General features: G+C 44.1%; 1 protein-coding gene across 1 annotated transcript; it reads right to left on the bottom strand.

The window, feature by feature from the left end:
* Positions 1–2,288: 2,288 nt before the first annotated feature.
* Positions 2,289–20,076, bottom strand: LOC104606262 (LRR receptor-like serine/threonine-protein kinase EFR). The gene is made up of 2 exons (XM_010271365.3): positions 17,304–20,076; positions 2,289–2,905 (listed from the first exon to the last, which is right to left on the bottom strand). The coding sequence occupies exons 1-2, from the start codon at positions 19,993–19,995 to the stop codon at positions 2,526–2,528; spliced, it is 3,072 nt and encodes a 1,023-aa protein (XP_010269667.2). The 5' UTR covers positions 19,996–20,076; the 3' UTR covers positions 2,289–2,525.
* Between the last annotated feature and the right edge of the window lie 294 nt (positions 20,077–20,370).

Below are 20,370 nucleotides of genomic sequence, written 5' to 3'. Positions count from 1 at the left end.
TTTTACTATATTTATTTGGTTCAAAAAATGTTTCTATGCATCAAATATAAATCAACCTCTATAGGCATCCAATATTTGCGTTAGTCATGTTTTGATGTTTTGTGTGATCCAATTTCAGCCTTAGCGGGGTTAGTGGGATTAGTGGTAGAACTAGAGCTCATTAGCATTTATTACATGAAGAAGTTATCTTTTCGTGAATTATTTTAAACCCAGTGGAGGGATGTTGTATGGCTAAAGGACTGTTGACTAAGGGTGAGCAAATGGTAGATTTTAGTAGGAATTTATTTGGAATCGGTCTTGAATTGATCCTGACCAATTTGTTATTGGTAGGGTTTGGTTCTAAATTCTTGGACTCAAATTTCACTTAGACAAGGCCTAGAGATTTACCCTACCCAAACTAACCATGAGAATTGGCCTTGGAGACAAGCTGGCCTTAAGATAAACCCCAAAATACTTTGACAATGTAAAGATTTGAACCAAAGCACTCATGGTTACAAACACCATGGTCTCGCTTGACCACTGAGTCACTTAATTTATTTGATCATTTATTTTCAATTTAATATTTTAACATATATAATAAATAACCCAAAGGGTAATATTTTCAAAATATAAATTATAAAGATAAGTTTTGAACTATATATTGTTATTAGTGAAAATCAACATGTTCCATTAAAAAGTTCGGCATGTAGACCTTGGGACTGTCACAGCCAAATAACCTAAGTTAGGTTTCCAAAAACTTAGAACTGATCCCTATAAGGTAGGTTCCAGGTTCCAACTTGGATTGGAACTGAACCGAATTCCAAGACACGTTTGTATTTGAAGATGCAAACTTTTGTGCCCAATCATGGTCAACGTAAAAGAAGAGAAATGTAGTATATATTGGGATTCATATTTGTACATATCACAACTAAAAATCATTTGGTAAGAGCACAATATTATTATTACAATACTAAACCAACTCCCATTTTTATGAAGAAAACATATTTACAATTGTACTGATGATTTTTGCTTTTATTCTGTTGGTAAATAAAGACTTAGGTTCAATTTGGAAGGAGTAAAAATATAAATATATAGAGTGCAAAACCTTGCATTTTGTGTTATTTTGTATGTACTCCCACTAGTAAATGTGCTGCATTGCATGTGGCAATTGGGCGGGTTAGGTTCAACCCAAACCCACCTGAACCCAACCCAATCCATTCAGATAAAATAATAAAAATTACACAAAAATAACCCATAAAATGAAGAAAAATAACATAAATTACAAAAAAAAACAAAGAAATACACAGAAAAGTAACATAAATTATGAAAAATCCAGAAATTGAAGAAAAATAACATAAATTATAAAAAACAAATAAATACATGAAAAATAACATAAATTACAAAAAAAACAAAAAAAATAACATAAATTACAAAACAAAGTCCAGAAAATGAAGAGGAAATTTCACCTCCACTTCAATGTCCAAATCCCTCTAGCTTGTTTCCAAATTTAAGAGTTGGGAATAATTCCTCTTGTTTTGTTGTATTGTTATGCAAATGTCGAAATTACCCAAGTTGATTGATCCTATTACTCCAATTCCCGGTTGAAAACAGAGGTACTGTAGCTGAATTCTTGATCAATGGTGGCGGTGCACCCATTGCCATTGGCTCTTTCTCTCATGCAAGATATGATAAAATTCATCTGTTCTTCGTGTGGATTGGCTCAAAGTCACCGATCAGGACCTGAAAATGGGCAATGGAGAAGATTCCAATGGCATGATGGTTGATATGCTAGTTGGGAAAATGCGAGGGATCCACTGATAAAATTGGAGAGAGAAAGAGAGAGAGAGATAGAGTGTGAGAAGAGAATCAAAATATCATCAAAGGTAATGGTTATCCGTTGGGTACCCATGACCCAATCCACCCAAACCATTAAGTCACCTTTTATTGGGTTACCCAACCCGTAATGACCCAGAATTAAATGGATAGAACCCAACCCATCAATTAATGGGCGGGTTGGGTTGAAAAGTTGCCACCCCTAGTGGCAATGCAGACATTGTTGCCCTCCTTATTGCATAAAATCATGTTTATTTATATCCTGTGTTATTTATTTGTTCTTCATTTATCTCTTCTGAAGCTAGGTTTCAACATCAAGGAATGAATTTTTTCTGTTTGTTGTAATGATTTTCTCTTTTCGTTGTTCTTTTCGGAATTTTAAGATAAGTTTGTATTTGTAATTCATCATTTCTTCACCAAAAGTGAACTAAATTAAGGGGGTGTTACACCATTATCTTTGAAACTAAACAATTAATACTACCACACATCAAATTGGTTTATTGGACGAATCCAGTTCACTACTAGACATTATCAACAGGCATATTATCTGTAACGAACTAACGACATGTGAAGATTATTTGGGTACGTATCCATATATAATAGTTCTTTCACAAAAATTCTAATCACTAAGACAAACAGATTTGATTCGGCAGAATATAGGCACGAACTGACTTGAATGCCCATTGTAGTTGCCAAGGTAAGAAGTAACTATCCTAGCGTGGAGCTAGGATAGTTATATCTTCATGAGTACCCACCCCTTCGTAAACTTTCCTGATAGAGTGTAATTTGGTGACAACATCTCTGATCTCCAATCGATCCCTTGGTGAGTCCATCGAACAAGCAACCCCAATTTTCACAACTGAGACCAACCATTCTAGTGTTCTACCTCTTGTATCTTCTTTCATCTGCAGGTGTGGATCCATGATCTCCATCACTCTCTCTGGGCAAGCCATTTTCTTAGCAAAACAATGAAGGTTTAGGCCATCCTTGAACATTTCATCAGTTGGTCTCTTCCCTGTAAACATCTCCAGCAGTAGTATTCCGTAACTGTAAATGTCTCCATGTGTAGACACTTTGCCACCTATAGCATATTCTGCACGTCCATTTGGGTATGAATTAATTGCAGTGAAGAGTATAGCATGCAAGGAATGAAAATGGAGATGGATTTTATAATATAATATTTAATTATTTAGGCTGCATTTTGTATTACTTGTTTTAAGGACTCATCTCTTTTTTGCAGTAAAAACGCCCCTATGAATGGATGGCAAAATAAGGAAAAAAAAAAGAGATAAATCTTTATGTAGGCAGGGTAAGGCTTGGTTGGGGAGCGGTCTCTTTGAAAGATAGAGAAATGTCTCATGAGCAAGGAAAAATGGAGAGTCTCTAAAGATGCGAGGATAGGAGAGCCGGGGTGTACTCAGGTGTATTGGGTGACAAGTACTTAGGATCGGATAAATTTCAGTACGAGGAGGATCTCTATTTATGAAGGAGATCTCGAGATCCTAAAAGGTAGGAGATAAAGGCATTTGTAATGTATCGGAAAAACGAATATTTGATTTACTGTCAATTATTGGTTACACTACTAGGGTTTTGCCACACGTCTCATGAGAATTTTCTCGAGGATTGACTTTCCTTATCCTCAAGATCTCTCATTGCCCATGTGTGCTACTCCCTTTTTCGCGCATTGCAACTAATCTTGCGTGGCATCGATGACGTCACCATTTGACGAGCAACGCTTAGCTGGCTCCACGTGATGGTTCGTTGTGTCTTTTGATGATATGCATTCCATGTGGCTATTGTTCCATGTGTGCCTCGCCACGGGCTCGATGCAGGTTTCTATCAGTCTAGTTCACGAGTGGGTTTATATCGTCAATTTCTCGTAAACCTTGGCGGACGTGGGTTCATTGCACGCTCGAGTAAGCTTGAGGTCCTTGGACGGGCTCGATCGAGGTTTTCCTTGGTTCAGGTATCAAGTAGGCCCAGTGGACCGGGTTTATCGCGGTTTTCTGCGATATACATTGTGAGTTCATCACAAGGTTGATGGTGTGTTGCAGGTTCATCGCAGGGTTGATAGTGTGTTGCGGGTTTATTGTAGCATGGGGATTAATTGTGGGTCATTCTTATGCAACTTTGTGGTGCTAATCTTGATGTTTGATGTTCTCTGAGGGTTTGAGTGAGCACTACGTACCTACACCTTAAAATAAAGAATTAATGCGAAATGCAGCCTTAATACCACTTCCATTAAGAAGCGCTTAATCGCTTCTATTAACTTGCTAGAATTTGATGTAATCACCACACATTGGGGGTGACTATTTTGGTTGAAGTAGGCCTACACCTAAGACCTAAAATATAGGCCTTGAGTTCTAATCCATTCTAGCCATCGTCACCGCTTCTTGAAGGATCCTATACGTGGGGAAGGTTTATTTGCTCCAAGAAATAAGTGTTTGTTTGGAACTATTTTTCCATACAAAACGATGCTCCAAGACACGCCTTGAAAATCGGGAAAGCATGGTTTGGAGTAACGCCAAATTTGGTGTGTTCGGGTTATGGTTGAGCTAGCACCGGATGCCACGTGATGCCTACGTGGTCGCCCTATCTCCTTGGCCAAGTCAGCACTGTGTCACCTCCGCGGCCCCACTCTACCTTCCTGGCCACGATGATCCCATATCATGCGGATAAGCACGACTAAGACAGAAGATAGGATGGGGGCAACTCCGCTAGGGATTAGGTCTTATCCCAACGACTTCGAAGGCTAACCTCATCCTGACAACCTCAGAAGCCTCATCCGACCAAGACACGAATCTTCGGCTATAAAAGGGTACCTCCCACTCAAAGTAGAGGATCCAATTCTTAACTTCCATACAACAACTATTGCTCGAACCAGCACGTTCTCTAACTGCTTGGCCCGACCACCCACTACCTTCTGCTGACTTGAGGGTCGGAGTACCTACCTGGGAATAACTCCTTGGCCTCTAACTTTTTCTTGGTTATAGATCTCATTGTGTGGCTTCGTCCTTCCACCTCGGCTCCATCTAGTTGGGAAGGATTATCTAACTATGACCTCAGTTCTTGCACCACCTAGAACAGAGCAGCATCAAATTGGTGCCGTCTACGGGAAATGCACAAAAAGCCTTCCTTAAATCTCTCTTACAGTGCAATCGAGATTCGACCAAGATATCAAGAAGCAACTCTGAAAGATCAACAAGCCGACCTCCATCTCAGGGATCCCGTTCTCATCGCAGCCCTCCGTGCCATGAAACCCAGCAACCCCATCAGCAAGCAACTATCAACCGTGCCCAATTTCAAGCAATGCAAGAAAAGGTCGAAAAAATCTTGGCGATGATGCAGTCTTTGGGATTTGTTGCATCGCTGCCCACTTGAACCGTCCCCCTGGTTCCGATGCATATGAAGGCTGATCCTCCCCATGAGGACCCCGAAACGCGTCAATCAGACAGAGATAGGGCGTGGACCAAGCAAGATGGACAAGATGCTTCAAGGAAATCGAACTTAACTGCCCGGTCCCGATAGCACGACAACCAGAGAAGAACTCACCAGACTGCTCGGATCTCAGCCAAGGAAAGACTCGGAAAACGGACATCGCCCCAAGTGGTCTCCATTGCCGAATCCAGTTCAGTCAAGGACCACCCAGCGTGACCCAAGAAGGAAAGAGTCACACCCATCGCAGCTCCAAACGACAGGGATGAAGAGATCCAAGAACTCCGACATTTCTTGATCAAGTTGGAGTGCAGTCAAGCCCAAAGGAGCACAAGACCACCCACAGGCCAGCCCGTCAAGGAGCTACCCTTCATCCAAGAGATTGTGGATGAGCCTCCCCCTGCGGGGTGGCAAGCACCACAGTTCGACAACTACGATGAGAATGCTGATCCCGAAGACCACATTGAGGCATTCAAAGCCCAGATGATGCTACACGGTTCATCTAAAGGCTTGATGTGCAAAGCTCTTGTAGCCACCCTCAAAGGCCTAGCCTTGATGTGGTACTCGTCCCTTCCCCACACTCTATAGCATCATGGGAGCAGCTAGAGAGCCAGTTTTTAGCACAATTTATAGCAAGGCAAAAGCACTGGAAGACTTTGGCCAGCCTCATGTAGGTGCAACAGAGGAAGGGAGAATCTCTTAGAGACTAGCTAGCGAGGTTCAACAGTGAAGCACTACAGGTCTCAAACCCGAACCAATTGGTAGCTATCACAACCATATAGCACGGACTCTGCCCTTCTCCGTTCAACTTCTCCATATCCAAGAATCCTCCTTATACATTAGCTGTGCTAATGAACCACACCCAAAAATACATCAATGTGAAGGAATCTTAGGCATAATTAAGAGATAAAGAGGAATGGCCTGACAGGAAGAGGAGGGATACCGAAGAGCGAAAGACAGAGAGGGTGGACTGAGAAAGCAAACGATAGGACCGCTGACCAGAGAGGAAGCCACACACACCGCCTCAAACCTTCAGGAAATTCACACCGTTGACCACTCTGCGGTCTGAAATCTTGATGCAGATTCGAGACAACGAGTATGTCTGGTGGCTCAAAAAGATGAAAACCCAAGCCAATAAGAGAAATCGTGACAAATATTGTGATTTCCATCGGGATCACGGCTATGAGACCGACAACGGTCTCGATCTCAAGCACCACCTTGAAGACCTAATCAGGCGTGCGACTACTTGGTGGGCTTCATCAACATAAAAAAGGAAAACCCCCCTAAGGTGTAGTCGTGCCTAGGCCCCCAGGTCGAGCTCCCTAGTCGGAGTCATAGCAGTGATCTCGGGAGGAATGGCTTTCGGAGGGGAGAGATTGTGAACTATGAAGTTCGGCGCATCCTAATAGACATTGGAAGCTCAACCGATATCTTGTTCGAAGATGCCTATGATCAGCTCGACATCGGTAGAGGTCATTTCACACCGGTCAACTCTCCCCTGATGGGCTTCTCTGGGGAGAAACTTATATCAAAAGGAAGGTTCACTATGCCCCTGTGTGAGCTCTAGGAAGCTCATGATAGGCTCGAAGGGTTGGAGTCGCCCCCCATTTTTTAGAGGAAATGGGCCCTCATTTTTAGGTTTAAAAATCTTGATTTAACTCTTCGATAGTGACTTCGTCTTGCATGGAAAAGGCACACAACCGAGAGATTTCAGGTCCCAAGGATTGGGAGAGGGAAGGTATTAGGTACCCCTCTCTCCAAGGTGTTGTAGTAGCCCAATACGGGAGTTGTTTAGGCTCAGTTTCTTTTAGAGAAAAACAGAAATGGTTGTAGGAATTTCTTAAATCTGGAGGAACATGCTTTCAACTTCTCCTAAGACCGATTTTGAGGTAATGTTATCGGGTCTTAGGTACTGATTTCCCTAAGGCCCTCGCCTCTCTGCCTCCATTTTCAGTCAAGAAGAAATTGAAAATGATGGTTCTCCAACATTTCAAAACCTCAAGCAACCCAAAAAAAACTAAAAAGAACTTACCTTTTGTATGTACCTTGACGGGAGTTTTTCAGTAGCTAAAAGGACTTCAAACAAAACTTAAGCAAGGTGGGAGTTAGGCTGAACGATTCTGGTGTTATGTTTAAACGACAGGGGATGAAGCTTAAGCTTGGCTTCAGGGCTTTCGAGATTACAGGTAGAATAGGTATACAACAAAAGTTGGAAAACTCTCCCTTCCTTCTCTTTCTTTCTTTCTCTAGGGACCTCTCTCAGGTTTCCTCCCTTTAGTCCCCCTTTCAAGCTCGAGCTGGGCCTTTATTTATAGAGGAAATAGAGGGAGATGGCTCTGAAATTCGCCTAGCTACTGTGCCTAGGATTCAATAGAGGTTTTTCACAAAATAGGTAAAGATTCTTCAAAGAAATAGGCGTTCAGTCAAGCTTTCCTATTTGGTAAAACATTTTCTTCGATTTGGGGGTGGTTTTCATGGGTTTTGTACATCCAATTGGAGCTTGGGGCGTGCCAGATGTTGCAGCCCCGTATTTGGGGCTGACAGTGGCAAAAAACATAAATTTGATGAACTTTTAAATGTAGTTTTTCCTTTTCTTAGCTTTAAGTAGGGGTATATTTGGTATTTTGAGTTTTCTAAGCCTATTAAGTGTTATTTCATTGGTTCAAGTGTTCTGATGAGTCAAGAATGGGTCTGACATCAGCCATCACCCTTTTGAGGCTTATGGTTGGGACAGATGAGGTCTGATCGGACAAAAAGGGTCAGGATCATTGAGATCTATGGCTGACAAGTTTGGGTTAATAAGATTTTCTAAAATAGCATCTTTGTTTGATGAAGGGTCAAATGAAAGAATTTTGGGATGAAATTTGGTGGGTTGGCACTTTTAAACGTCTTGAATCCAGTGGAAGTGTAGATTGATTGATTTAGTTCAGATCATGGTCTTAGCTTATGGTTTTCCAATCAATGAGATGGCCTAAAATGGAATCTTACTTTTTCAATGGTCAAACAGAGATGTTTGGTCGTGAAATTTGATGTGCTGGGATTTTTTGGGTCTCTGAATACAATGGTAAGGTCTGATTGGTCAAATGAGGGAATTTTGAGCTACAATTTGGTAAGTATGCATGGATTAGGGTGAGGGGTGAAGTGATGGTTCTGATACAAGAAAGATATGGTTGATCTTGGCAATCGTTCAGGGTCATTGTATATTTGTGGTGGGATTCACTAGTTGATTGCTCCTTAGTGATTTGGAAGTGATGGGTGTGTTGGATTTGATTTTGGAGAGTTTGAGTTTGAATATGGCATGGATTAGGACCATTAAAAAGGGGGGCAGTATGATGAACGGTGGATCTTTGCAGTTTAGTCATGAAAACTGATGTGTAGCTTTATAGTTTTTCATGTTTGGAGGTGGTGTCTGGTCATACATTGATGTTGATCTCAAGGTTATTATTTGTCCTATGGATTGTGTCAAAGGAGGGCATTTCGGGTTTTGGCGAGTCTTAAGTTGATATGGTTGTGTTTTTGAGTGTTTGGGGTATAAGAGGAGGGTACAAAGAGGTAGGGTGAAGGTACCGAGCAAAAATTAGGTGCTAACACCCTACTGATTGGAGATGACGAGATCACTTCTACAACCATGGTGGATTTCACCGTCGTCTGATGCCTCTCTTCCTACAACGCTATCCTCGGCTGGCCGACCCTAATTGCTTTGCGAGCCTTTGTGTCTACCTTCCACCTGGCCATGAAGTTCTTGACCCCATATGGAGTGGGAGTGGCCTGAGGAGACTAGAGGGTGGCACGACAGTGTTACTTGACGTCTTGCCGAGGAAAGCAGTAACCCGCGGAGACCCTTACAACTAAAAGTAGAGATTTGCATGACGAGCTGAAAACATAGCGTGACCACCCTATCAAAGACCTCATCCAGGTGCCACTCTCCGAGGAAGACCTCAAGAAGACGGTCTAGGTCGGATCTCTCCAACACGACCGTCTAGGCGAGGACCATGTCGATATATTTGCATGGATGGCGGCGGATATGCTGGAGATCGGCCCCGAGGTTATTACCCACCACCTCAATGCTGACCCGCTCTACCGACCAATCGGGTAGAAGAAGAGGAGCTTCACCGCAGAACAGTGGTAGATTATTAATGAGGAGGTCTAGAAGCTGCTCGACGCTTGCTTTATCGAGGAAGTACCCGGACTAGCTGACCAACGTAGTGATGGTGAAGAAGGTGAACGGGAAGTGGAGAATTTGCATCGACTTCACCGACCTAAACAAAGCCTATCCCAAAGACAACTTCCCCTACTAAAGATATACCATCTCGTCGATGCAACAACAAGGCACAAACTCCTAAGCTTCATGGATGCATTCTTAGGCTTCAATCAGATCCAGATGCATCCCGACGATCAAAAGAAGACTGCCTTCATCACTAACCGCGGATTGTATTGCTACAAAGTAATGCCCTTTGGCCTCAAGAATGCCGGAACTACTTACCAGTGGCTGGTGAACAAGGTATTCAAGGACCAGGTCAGCTACAATGTTAAAGCATATGTTGACGACATGCTCATGAAAAGCAAGAAGGTCGAGCACCACCTAGCTGATCTCAAGGAAGTCTTCAGCACTCTTAGGAAGTACCTGATGAAGTTGAGTCTGACCAAGTGTGCTTTTGGGGTCAGTTCCGACAAATTTCTAGGGTTCATTGTCACTCAACGGAGAATTGAGGCCAATCCAGAAAAAATCCAAGCCATCCTCGATATGTAGTCGCTCTGGACCCATAAAGAAGTGCAGCGTCTCACCAGATGAGTAGCTGCCCTTAGTAGGTTCATGTCTAAATCTACAGACCAGTGCTTGCTCTTCTTCAAGGTCCTGAAAAAGGTTAAGGACTTCCAGTGGACCGAAGAATGTGAGTAATCCTTTTATGAACTGTAGAGGTACCTAAGCTCGCCACCTCTCCTCACCAAACTGAGCCCTAGGGACGAGCTGCTTCTCTACCTCTTGGCCGGAGATGAGGTGGTCAACTCGGTCCTAGTCAAAGAAGAAGACCGAATACAAAGGCTAATCTACTGCTCTAGAAAAGTTCTCAACGGTGCGGAGACTCGGTATTCAAACCTAGAAAAGGTAGCTCTGGCCCTAATTAACGCGGCATGGAAACTCAGGCATACTTCCAAGCCCACAACATCTGCGTGCTTACCGACCAACCTCTCTGGCAAGTGTTACAGAGGCTGAAAGCATCTAGCTGCTTGATCAAGTGGAGTGTGGAACAGAGTGGGTTCGACATAGAATACATTCCTCAGCCCGCCATCAAGGCTCAAGCCTTGGCTGACTTTTTGGCGGAGTGTACATTTACAGTTCAAGACCCGGCCCCAGCGCCGTAGGTATGGACTCTCCATGTGGACGGTTCATCCAACAAGCAAGGCAATGGGGCTAGCCTCATCCTCTTCAAACCAAAAGACATGGTGCTCGAGCATGCCCTATGGTTTGAGATCAAGGCATCCAACAATGAAGCCAAATACGAGGCTTCAATTACCAGACTCCAACTTGCCCTAGACCTCAGTGCTCGGCACGTCGAATCCTTTAGCAACTTCCAGTTGGTTGTCAACCAGTTCCATAGCTCGTTTGAGACGCAGACCCTGACTATGGAAAGCTACCTGAAAAAGGTGCAAGAGCTCATTCAACGGCTCGATCATTTCACTATTTAATAGATCCCTTGAGCTGAGAACGTCCAAGCTGATGCACTCTCAAAGCTGGCTAGTTCACCGTGCACCGACCTCAACACAACAGTTCGGGTTGACGTCATGGCTCAACCCAGCATCGCTCCTATGGCGCTCCTTATTCTTCTAGTTCAGCAAGGCTCATCTTGGATGGATCAGATAGTACAGTACCTACAGGATGGAAAATTTCCCGAAGACCGCATAGAAGCTATGAAGTTTGCACACAGATCGACCCAATATTGCCTCATCCAGGGAAAACTCTACTACCGGTCTCACACTCTCCCCTACCTGAAGTGTCTCCCCCCTTCTGAGGCCGACTATGTCCTTAGGAAGATACACAAAGGAATCTGCGGGGATCACCCCGATGCCTAGACCCTGACTCACAAGACACTCCAGCAAGGTTATTACTGGCTGACCATGAAGCAGGATGCAACCTAGATCATCAGGAGATGCAACCAATGCCAAAGACATTCAAATTTCCATCACCAGCCAGTAGTCCCTCTGAAGCTGATCACCAATGGGGAATGGACATCCTTGGACCCTTCCCTACTGCGGTTGTGCAAAAGAAGTTTCTCTTAGTTGTTGTGGATTATTTCACCAAGTGGGTGAAGGTAGAAGATTTGGCATGCATCACTGCACACAATGCTCGACACTTCTTCTAGCAAAGTGTTGTTTGCCGCTTCGGCATTGCACGGGTTCTCATCACCGACAACGGCACACAGTTCGCTTATCGGAACTTCAAAGTGCTCTGCACCGACCTAAAGATCGACCATCGGGCTACGGCCATAGACCGAACTCAAAGCAATGGGTAAACCGAAGTGACTAACTGAAACCTACTGCACGACCTAAAAACTAGACTTGACCAAACCAAGGGGAGGTGGGTCGAGGAGTTGTCGATTATTCTCTGGCCATACAAGACCATGCCGCAGACAGCCATCGGAGAGACACCCTTCAGCCTAACCTACGGGGCCAAAGCCATGATCCCCGTAGAAATAGGCTCACCAACTCTCTAGGCCGAACTCTACAACGAAGATCAAAACTATGAAGTCCTCCACACAGAGCTCGACTTTGTAGAAGAAGCACTTGATCGGGCACATCTCAGGATGGCCGAGTAGCAACAAAGAATGGCAAAGTATTATGACTCCAAAGTCCGAAGAAGAGAGTTTAAGACTGGCAATCTCGTTCTTTGGAAGGTCATAGTGCCCACACCAGGAGAAGGGAAGTTCAGACCAAACTAGGAAGGACCCTACTAAGTCACCAGAGTAATTAGACCTGACACCTATAGACTAGAAGACCTCAACGGCAAGCCTATATAGAGGAGTTGGAATATCAGCAACCTACGAATGTACTATCAGTAGTTCTACCTTAATAAAGATGTTGTTTACCCTACAAAGTGGATTGTCTAATGCACGACACACCGCACACATTGCACGACACACACCGCACACACTGCACGGCATACACCACAAACACTATCGAGCACATTCCACACACACTACACAGCATATTGCGCACTGACTCGACTGATCTATAATGGCCCAAGCCCATAACGCATAGCTATCAGCTAGCCCGGTAGCACATAGCCAACCAATTGACTCGGCTGACTAACATCCAGAGCCTAAAACGGAGAAGATCTCTCCCGCCTTTTAAAGGCCAAAGGGCGGTCATCGAACTCCGTACCACTAACAAAGCATAACATCAGAGCTAGTTGAGGAACGACTAGCCTACGAAGAGCCAAAAGCTCTCGATACCAACAACTAAGCATCCTTAAGAGATGAGAGCTCGAATAACACTTCGGTCAAAAACTGGAGACCCAAGATCTTGGCTACGAAAGACCCCAGTCAACAGAAATCAAGGCCACGAAGGTAGAGACCTCGACCAACAAAGAACTCGGTCAATAAGGAGCAAAGACCTCTGTCAACATAAGATCGAGGCCACAAAAGCTGGAAACCAAGTTCTTGGCCACAACCAACCTTGGTCATGATAAGACCGAGGCCTAAACCTTGGTCATGATAGGATCGAGGCCTACAACTTTGCAAAAAAAAAAAGGTGAAAGTGAGCGGCACAAGTACACAACTTCGGAACCAAAAGCATCTACTTCCACCAATTTAAAGTTTGTACAATGTTTTAAGCTCGGCATACAATGTTCACATTAACAAAAAAAAGAGAAAAATAGACAACTACAAGTAGAACAAAAACCTAAGTAGACAGCAGGCAAACAGTTCAATCCTTGGTAGGGGGGTCTGTGACCTCCTTGTTCTCCTCAACTCCTACATTTTCTTCGGGCACATCTACGGCAACATCATCCTCGGCCGGAAGAGTAGCAGTGTCATAAGGGCCCCAAGTCTACGTAACCTCAGCAATATTGGGGTAATGGTGCAACACCCTCCTCCAGAAGTGGTTGAACCCCATTTCGAAGGAGCTCATGGTGAAGTCATCTATTTCATGATGGTACACTTGAGCCTCCCTGTCAACAGCCTCCTTCTTTAGCTGCTCCTGCTCGGCCTTTAACTCGGTGATACGCTTCTTCAGATTGTGGTTGGTATCTATCCGCTCCTCAATACCACGTCTCAAATTGGCCACCTCAACCTCTAGTGCAACCATCCGTTCACTTGCTGCCTCTAGCTCAGTTGTGAGACCTCAGCATGGCTTGCCTCATAGGCATGCCGAAGTGACCGAAGACGGTCAACCACCGCAATCGTTGAACAACCATTTTGAAAAAAAAAGAGTGGGGTTGTCAACACAACCAACTTCAAATTGAACGAGGAGACCAAGGGCAGACACGAACTTACCGACACAACATGGTGGATGAGAGAGCTCTCCAGGGCACCACTCCTAGACTCCGTGGCCTCCCGCTTCATGACCGGGGTCAAGATACCGCGGAGGAGCTATTCGTGCACGCCCTCCGTCTCAAGACCATCCTCCACATGAACAGTTCACTGCGGCATATGTAAAGGAGGGATGCTACCCTCCGAAGCGTTCACCCGCGGGGAAGGGGGAATAGTTCGGGTACTCTCCTTCAGGTCGATCACCACAACATCTTCCTCAGACCACTACTTGAGTTTCTAGTTCTGCCGAGGAACCCTCTCGGTAAACCTCAGCGGCACCACCCAATTTGGGTCTACGCCCTTTGAGCACCTTGATTGTGCCTCTCACGCCCAACAATCACCCTGCATAGAACTTCTTCCTTATTCGCCATCTCAACACCTACACCAAAGTAAAGCACGTAGTCAGGACAAGTTGCAAGCTCGGAAAAGAAGATCAACAAGTAAATTGAGGAGATGAAACAGACCGGCATCCCCGTTCATTAGCCAGGCATGGATCAACACCGAGAAGGACATGTAAGGCACTACGTTGATCTCTTCAATCACACTTACGGCTGCCCTCTCCTCGATAAGCCGGTGCCACTTGGGCTATGGCACCTTAGTCCCCGACTCTTGGAGCACGGTTGGAAGGGGTGAGCCCCTAGGATAGCGCACAAATAAGAATCCCTCCTTCCAATGCTTCACTGAGGATGGGGCCCTGACCAGTACCTTGATGCGCGACCTAGCCGAAAAATAGTAGTAGCCCTGCTGGTGGTGCTTCAGTTGAAGGAAATAGCTCACCATCCCCAGGGTAAGCTCAAGATCATGAACACAACAATATGATATAAGACTGATCAGAAACCTAAAATAGTTCGGCATCAGCTGTATCGACAGCACTTGATACCACTCGAACACACCGTCTACTCCCTCTTGCAAAGGGAACCTCAACCTGGCCTCCGGACTCTTCTCGTACACACAGAGCTCGCTTGACTGAGCATCTGTGGGCCTCTCACCAGCCTGCGGACACCTTAGCTCGTACTCCTCGGAGATGTAGTACAAAGCTCGGAACCGAGCAATATCCCCGGGAGTCAAATAGCAAGGGGTGGTCAAAATCGACGGCCAGCCCATGTAGGGAGCTCCACCTCTATGCTCGACATTCCAGTCTCAGCCTCCTTAGCCTTGGCGAATCTCCCAAAATCTACCTCCATAGCCTCAGGAACATCGAACATGGTAGCCTTGGTGAAAGACCCCGGCTCGGACTCATAAGGGGAGGCACTAAAACTAGAAGAAAAATCAGAAGAAGAGGAAGAAGAAGAGCGGGAGGATGTGGAAGACATCTTACCTAAGTCTTGGAAGCTAGGACCACAGAACTGAAGCAAACACCGAGCACCGCAGACTACTCCTCGCCAAATGGTCTAGATCAAGGTAAGATTGATAGCGGAGATCAAACGCCGCTCTGACAAGCCCAGGAAACCCAATCGACACCTCTGCCCTTCGCATGCGCATAACCTTGGGAACCAAAGCGACACTCCTGACAACCCGTTTTGGGGACGACACGATCACCGACCTGACTGGTTCAGCTTGGAAAACCAGCCCAACCCGAGTCCTTCGACCCCAGTGATCGTGCCCCGTCACGGCCGAGCACTTCTCTCTTCGACTTTGGAACTAGGGGAGTGGTGTCCGGATCCCAAATTTCGACTTCATGTTCCTTAGCTGAAGACCAAAGAGCCCTTACGCAACGTGCCATAGACAAGCATCAGATGGTGGTGTTTGGATCCTGAATTACAACAAGTTCCACGTGGGCCAGACCAAGAAGCTCAACCATACTTTAACTTTGAGTTCCTCAGCCGAGGACCAAAGCTCTCTTCCGCGCTACACATCGGTCGAGCACTTTACTCCTCGACTTTGGAATTGGGGGAGTAGTGTTTGGGTTATGGTCGAGCTGGCTCCAGATGCCACATGGTGCCTACGTGGCTGCCCTATCTCCTCGGCCACGTCAGCCCAATCTCTTTGGCCACATCAATACCACGTCACCTCTGCGGCCCCACTCTACCTTCCTGGCCACAACGATCCCACATTATGCGGATAAGCACGACCAAGATAGGAGATAGGATAGGGACAACTCCGCTAGGGATTAGGTCTTATCCCGAAGATCTCGGTGGCTAACCTCATCCTGACAACCCTGGAAGCCTCATCCGATCAGGACACAGATCTTTGGCTATAAAAAGGTACCTCCCTCTCAAGGTAAAGGTTCCAATTCTCATTCCACACATCTACTACTGCTCGGACCAGCACTATTCTCTAACTGCTCGACCCGACCGCCCACTACCTTCTACTGACTTGAGTATCGGAGTACCTACCCGGGGATAACTCCTCGGGCCTCTGACTTTTTCTTGGTTGCAGATCTCATTGCGTGACTTCATCATTCCACCTCGGCTCCACCGAGTTGGCAAGGATTATTTGACTGCGACCTCGATTCTTGCACCACCTAGGATCGAGTAGAAAAACGGTGCTCCAAGCCACGCCTTGGAAATTGGGAAGGCATGGCTTGGAGCAACACCGAATTTGGCATTTCCTAGAGTTGCAGTTCATTACTGCTAATAGGGATGTAAGGTGGTAGTGATGTGGCACTGGATAATGGGTACCAGTGCTAAAAACGTTTCTTGCAGCATTGGTACCAAATAGAAAAAGTTATTGTTGGTCCAGGAAACATCCTACCTAGCAGAAACATTTCCAAACCAAAGTTTTCTCAGATAACGGTGTTTCCAACCCACACATCAGCAGCAGTTTTCTAAGAAAACGATGTTGTATCTGCAACATCGATGCCAAACATATACTTGGTGACATTATATCTGATCTCTATTACTACTTTACTTTTTAAGATTTACTAAACTATTTAAATAATAAGGATTAACATTAGGCTATCAAAGCATGAGAATACAAGTTTGAGTGTGAGAGTGGCCACTTATAAAAGATTGTTGGGACTAATCAACATTGGGTAATGGGCTATAGCAATACCATCAAGTAAATGTATGCAATACACGGGGCTAGAATAGAAATATGGTTAGATTAACAAATTTGGGTGTTGGCATCAGCTTGGGTCCAAGCTGAGGGTTGGCTCTTAAACTAAGCCAACCCACCTAATTTAGACCCCTGATTAGAGAGGGTCAACAGAGTCCAAAAGGATTTATGAAATTAAATTAAAATGTTAAATATATTTTTCTTTAATTTTGATAGAAATTAAAATTTTTATACTGGCTAGCTAGATGCCCAGCCCAACCAGGCCATGATTTCCTTGATTCCATATCATGCTGGATGTATGTTAATTAGCAGGAGCCATTGTTGGCTCAATAGAAAACTTGCCAGCTGTCCTTTACACGTGTAAATACTGATCGTCTAAATACAAAACTGTGTTGCCAGCTTCTCATCAGTTTGTATTTGTCAGTACAGAGGCGTTTTGCTAATTAATTAGACTACTTGAGACTTTTCAATGTAGACAATTTGAATACCTAAACAAAAATTAATGTAGGAAAAGAGAGGATAGTGATATACCTGGAGCAATATACCCAATAGATCCCTTCATTGCAACAGAGTTTGTTCCATTTGATGCCGAACTGCTAGAGAACTCAGAAAGAACATATGCTAGTCCAAAATCACTCAGATGGGCTGTCAGTTTTTCATCCAGCAGAACATTGCCTGGTTTGAGATCACTATGAACTATTGTTGCATGGGAATGGTGGTGTAGATATTCCAGTGCAGAAGCTATATCAATGGCTATGTTCAGTCTCTCCATAAAGCTAAGTTTTTTCAATACTTGCTGCCCATCTGCTTCTGGATGCAACCATTTCTCAAGACTTCCATTAGGCATGAACTCAAATATCAGAGCTTTGAACTCATTACCATGGAAGTCAATACTGGAACAGGTACTTAAGATCTTGACAAGGTTCCGGTGCCGAATATTTTTCAAGGCCTCACATTCAGAGATGAAACTCTTTCCAGCTCCTCTTTGATCAAGATTGAGAACCTTCACTGCAATCAAGGTTTCATCATTTTCGTCTAGTATTCCCTTATATACAGAGCCATAACTTCCAACACCAATCAAATTGGCCTCAGAAAAACCATTTGTTGCTTTAAAGAGCTCTGCATAAGAAACTGTTAAATGCTGAGGAAATGGTGGTGCAGGAGACTGTTCATTTCTGCGAGGCCTTCTCAAATAACGCCTAAAAATGAAAGATAACAATAGAATTAAGACAAGTACCATAAAAACTACTGGGGTTATTACTTTGAGAAGCAGAGAGTGGCTCTTTCTCTTGGAGGAGGCTGTGATGATGCATGTGGGTAGCCTTAATTCAGCTATACCTCCACAGAGTTTCTGATTTCCAGCAACTGAAACCGCACTTGCATTCCTGAAGATCCCATGTTTTGGAACTTCACCTTGGAGTTCATTGAATGACAGGTTCAAATAGGTGAGGAAAGGAAGTGTTCCAAGGAATTCTGGTATTTCTCCTGACAACTTATTATGCGAAAAATCCAAGTCTTGTAGACCTCTCATTAAGCTCAGAGACTGTGGAATCATGCCTTCAAAGAGGTTGTCTTGAATGTAAAGATTCTCTAAAAGCAAACAATTCCCAAGCGTGTCAGGAATGTTTCCTGATAATTTGTTCTTAGAAATGTCTAACTTGACAAGGTTCTTCAAGTTGCCTACTTCTGATGGCAGAGGGCCAGTCAAAGCATTGTGACTAAGGTAGAGATAATCTGAAATGGTGGAAAGATAGAGGATTTCTTTGGGTATTGAGCCATTAAGGTTGTTATGAGAAAGGCCCACGCTTGACAACTGTTGACAATTTCCAAGAGTGTGAGGAATGGGACCATCTAAGCTGTTGTCTCTAATTTCGAGAACGCTCAACAGGGTCAAATTACCAATTGAAGATGGAATTTGTCCTGAGATCCTATTATCATTCAAGTACAATCTCTGCAACCTATGAAGCTTCCCAATTTCCTTTGGAATTTTGCCTGTGAAATCATTGAACTCCATGTTCAAGTCCTCCATATTGAAGAGGTTTCCAATACCTGAAGGGATGCTTCCATATATAAGATTATCTGCCAAATACAGGGTAGTGAGCTGGGTGGATAGATTAGCCATGGAGTTGGGCAGTGAACCTCTAAGATGATTGACATCTGTGACTATCAATTTTAATCTTGTACTGTTTGTTAAGGAAGATATGAAATTCATGTCATTTCCATCTGTTGTTCCGAGCTTATTTTCACTCAATTGGATTCTGTAAAGATTTGGCAACATTCCTAGATTGTCTGGGACTGGTCCTGTGAATTCATTACTACTAAAGTCTATATACTCAAGTCTCGAAGCATTGGTTAGTGAGACTGGAATGGTTCCTGTAAACAAGTTATTTCCAACAGATAACCATTGGAGATTAGCAAGAATGAGGCCTATATCTCCAGGAATTTCTCCATGTAATCGATTATCATAGACTGAAAATGTAGAAATGTTGGATAGATTGTAGAGGCTAGGAGGAATTGTACCTACAAGGTTATTACTAGAAACTACAATAAATTCTAAGCCCGTGATTCGTCCAAGATCGTCAGGGATGCTTCCCTCCAAATTGTTATAACCTATAGAAATTTCTGCTAAAGACGAAAGGTTCCCTAGAGAGGGTGGGATGTTTCCTGTAAGATTGTTAGAAGAAAGGCCTAGTCCCAAAAGCATTGATAGAGTGCTGAGTTCGTTTGGGATTTTACCAACAAGCTTATTGTCGACCAAATTGAGGAGCCTGAGGCTTTTACAGTAAGTCAGGTTGGTTGTAATCTCACCCTCAAAGGAGTTGTTGCTGAGTGTGAGACTTCGCAGGTGGAACAAACGACCGATCTCCGGTGGAATTTTCCCATGGAAGCTATTGTTCTGGAGGGTGATAATCCTAAGGAAGCTGAGGTTTCCGATGTGAGGGGAAACAATCCCGGCCAAGCTCTGCGACTCTAAATTCAAGGCTATGACCCTCTGATGCCGTCGGCTACAGGTAATTCCTCTCCATTGACAGAAGTGGGTTGAATAGTTCCATGAACTCAGAGCTCCGAGTGGGTCTTCAGCGATCCTCTCCTTGAATTCCAGCAAAGCCAGTCGATCTGTTTCATTTGTAAATCTAACAGCCGTTGTGCTAGATGGTAATATGAAGCTAAGCATGATATTCCCAAGAAGAAGTAATTCCTTTAGAACAGAAGACCAAGCCATCCTTTCTTAAACCAAGACTGGAGAAAGGAAAAGAATGAAGCCAGAAACAATAGTTTTAAGAAGACAAGCTTGGATTGTACGTGGTGGTGGACTGGTGGGCTTAGGCCCTGTCTCAGTTTATTCCCTATTCCATTAGTAAGAAGTCTTTTTGATGATGTTTGTTATTGTTGGAACTATCCACCTAGCTGGTTATTGAAACTTGTCTGTTGTTCTCTTTTTTAGTAGTTTATAATTAATTGTTTTTTCATCTATGGAAAATGTGGGATTAGAGGTAGAAGTTGTAGAATTAGGAAAAGTTGTGTTTGAAGCACGTTAGTAACATTGAATTTGAATTCAATTATTGAGGGATGTTACAATGGTCATGAGATTTTTTTT

This window comes from Nelumbo nucifera, chromosome 2 (genome assembly GCF_055504915.1).
Source record: "Nelumbo nucifera cultivar China Antique chromosome 2, China Antique-T2T, whole genome shotgun sequence".
NCBI classification, from domain to species: Eukaryota; Viridiplantae; Streptophyta; class Magnoliopsida; order Proteales; family Nelumbonaceae; genus Nelumbo; species Nelumbo nucifera.
The sequence above is the reverse complement of the archived record's forward strand: the minus strand, read 5'-3'. Positions and strand labels throughout refer to the sequence as shown.

What these genes read in the sequence shown, in the direction of transcription:
- LOC104606262 (XM_010271365.3), bottom strand. Translation starts at nt 19,995, where the DNA reads ATGGCTTGGTCTTCTGTTCTAAAGGAATTACTTCTTCTTGGGAATATC. An exon ending in TATTGGGTATATTGCTCCAG is followed by an intron (nt 2,906 to 17,303) that starts GTATATCACTAT and finishes ATGGACGTGCAG; the next exon opens with AATATGCTATAGGTGGCAAA.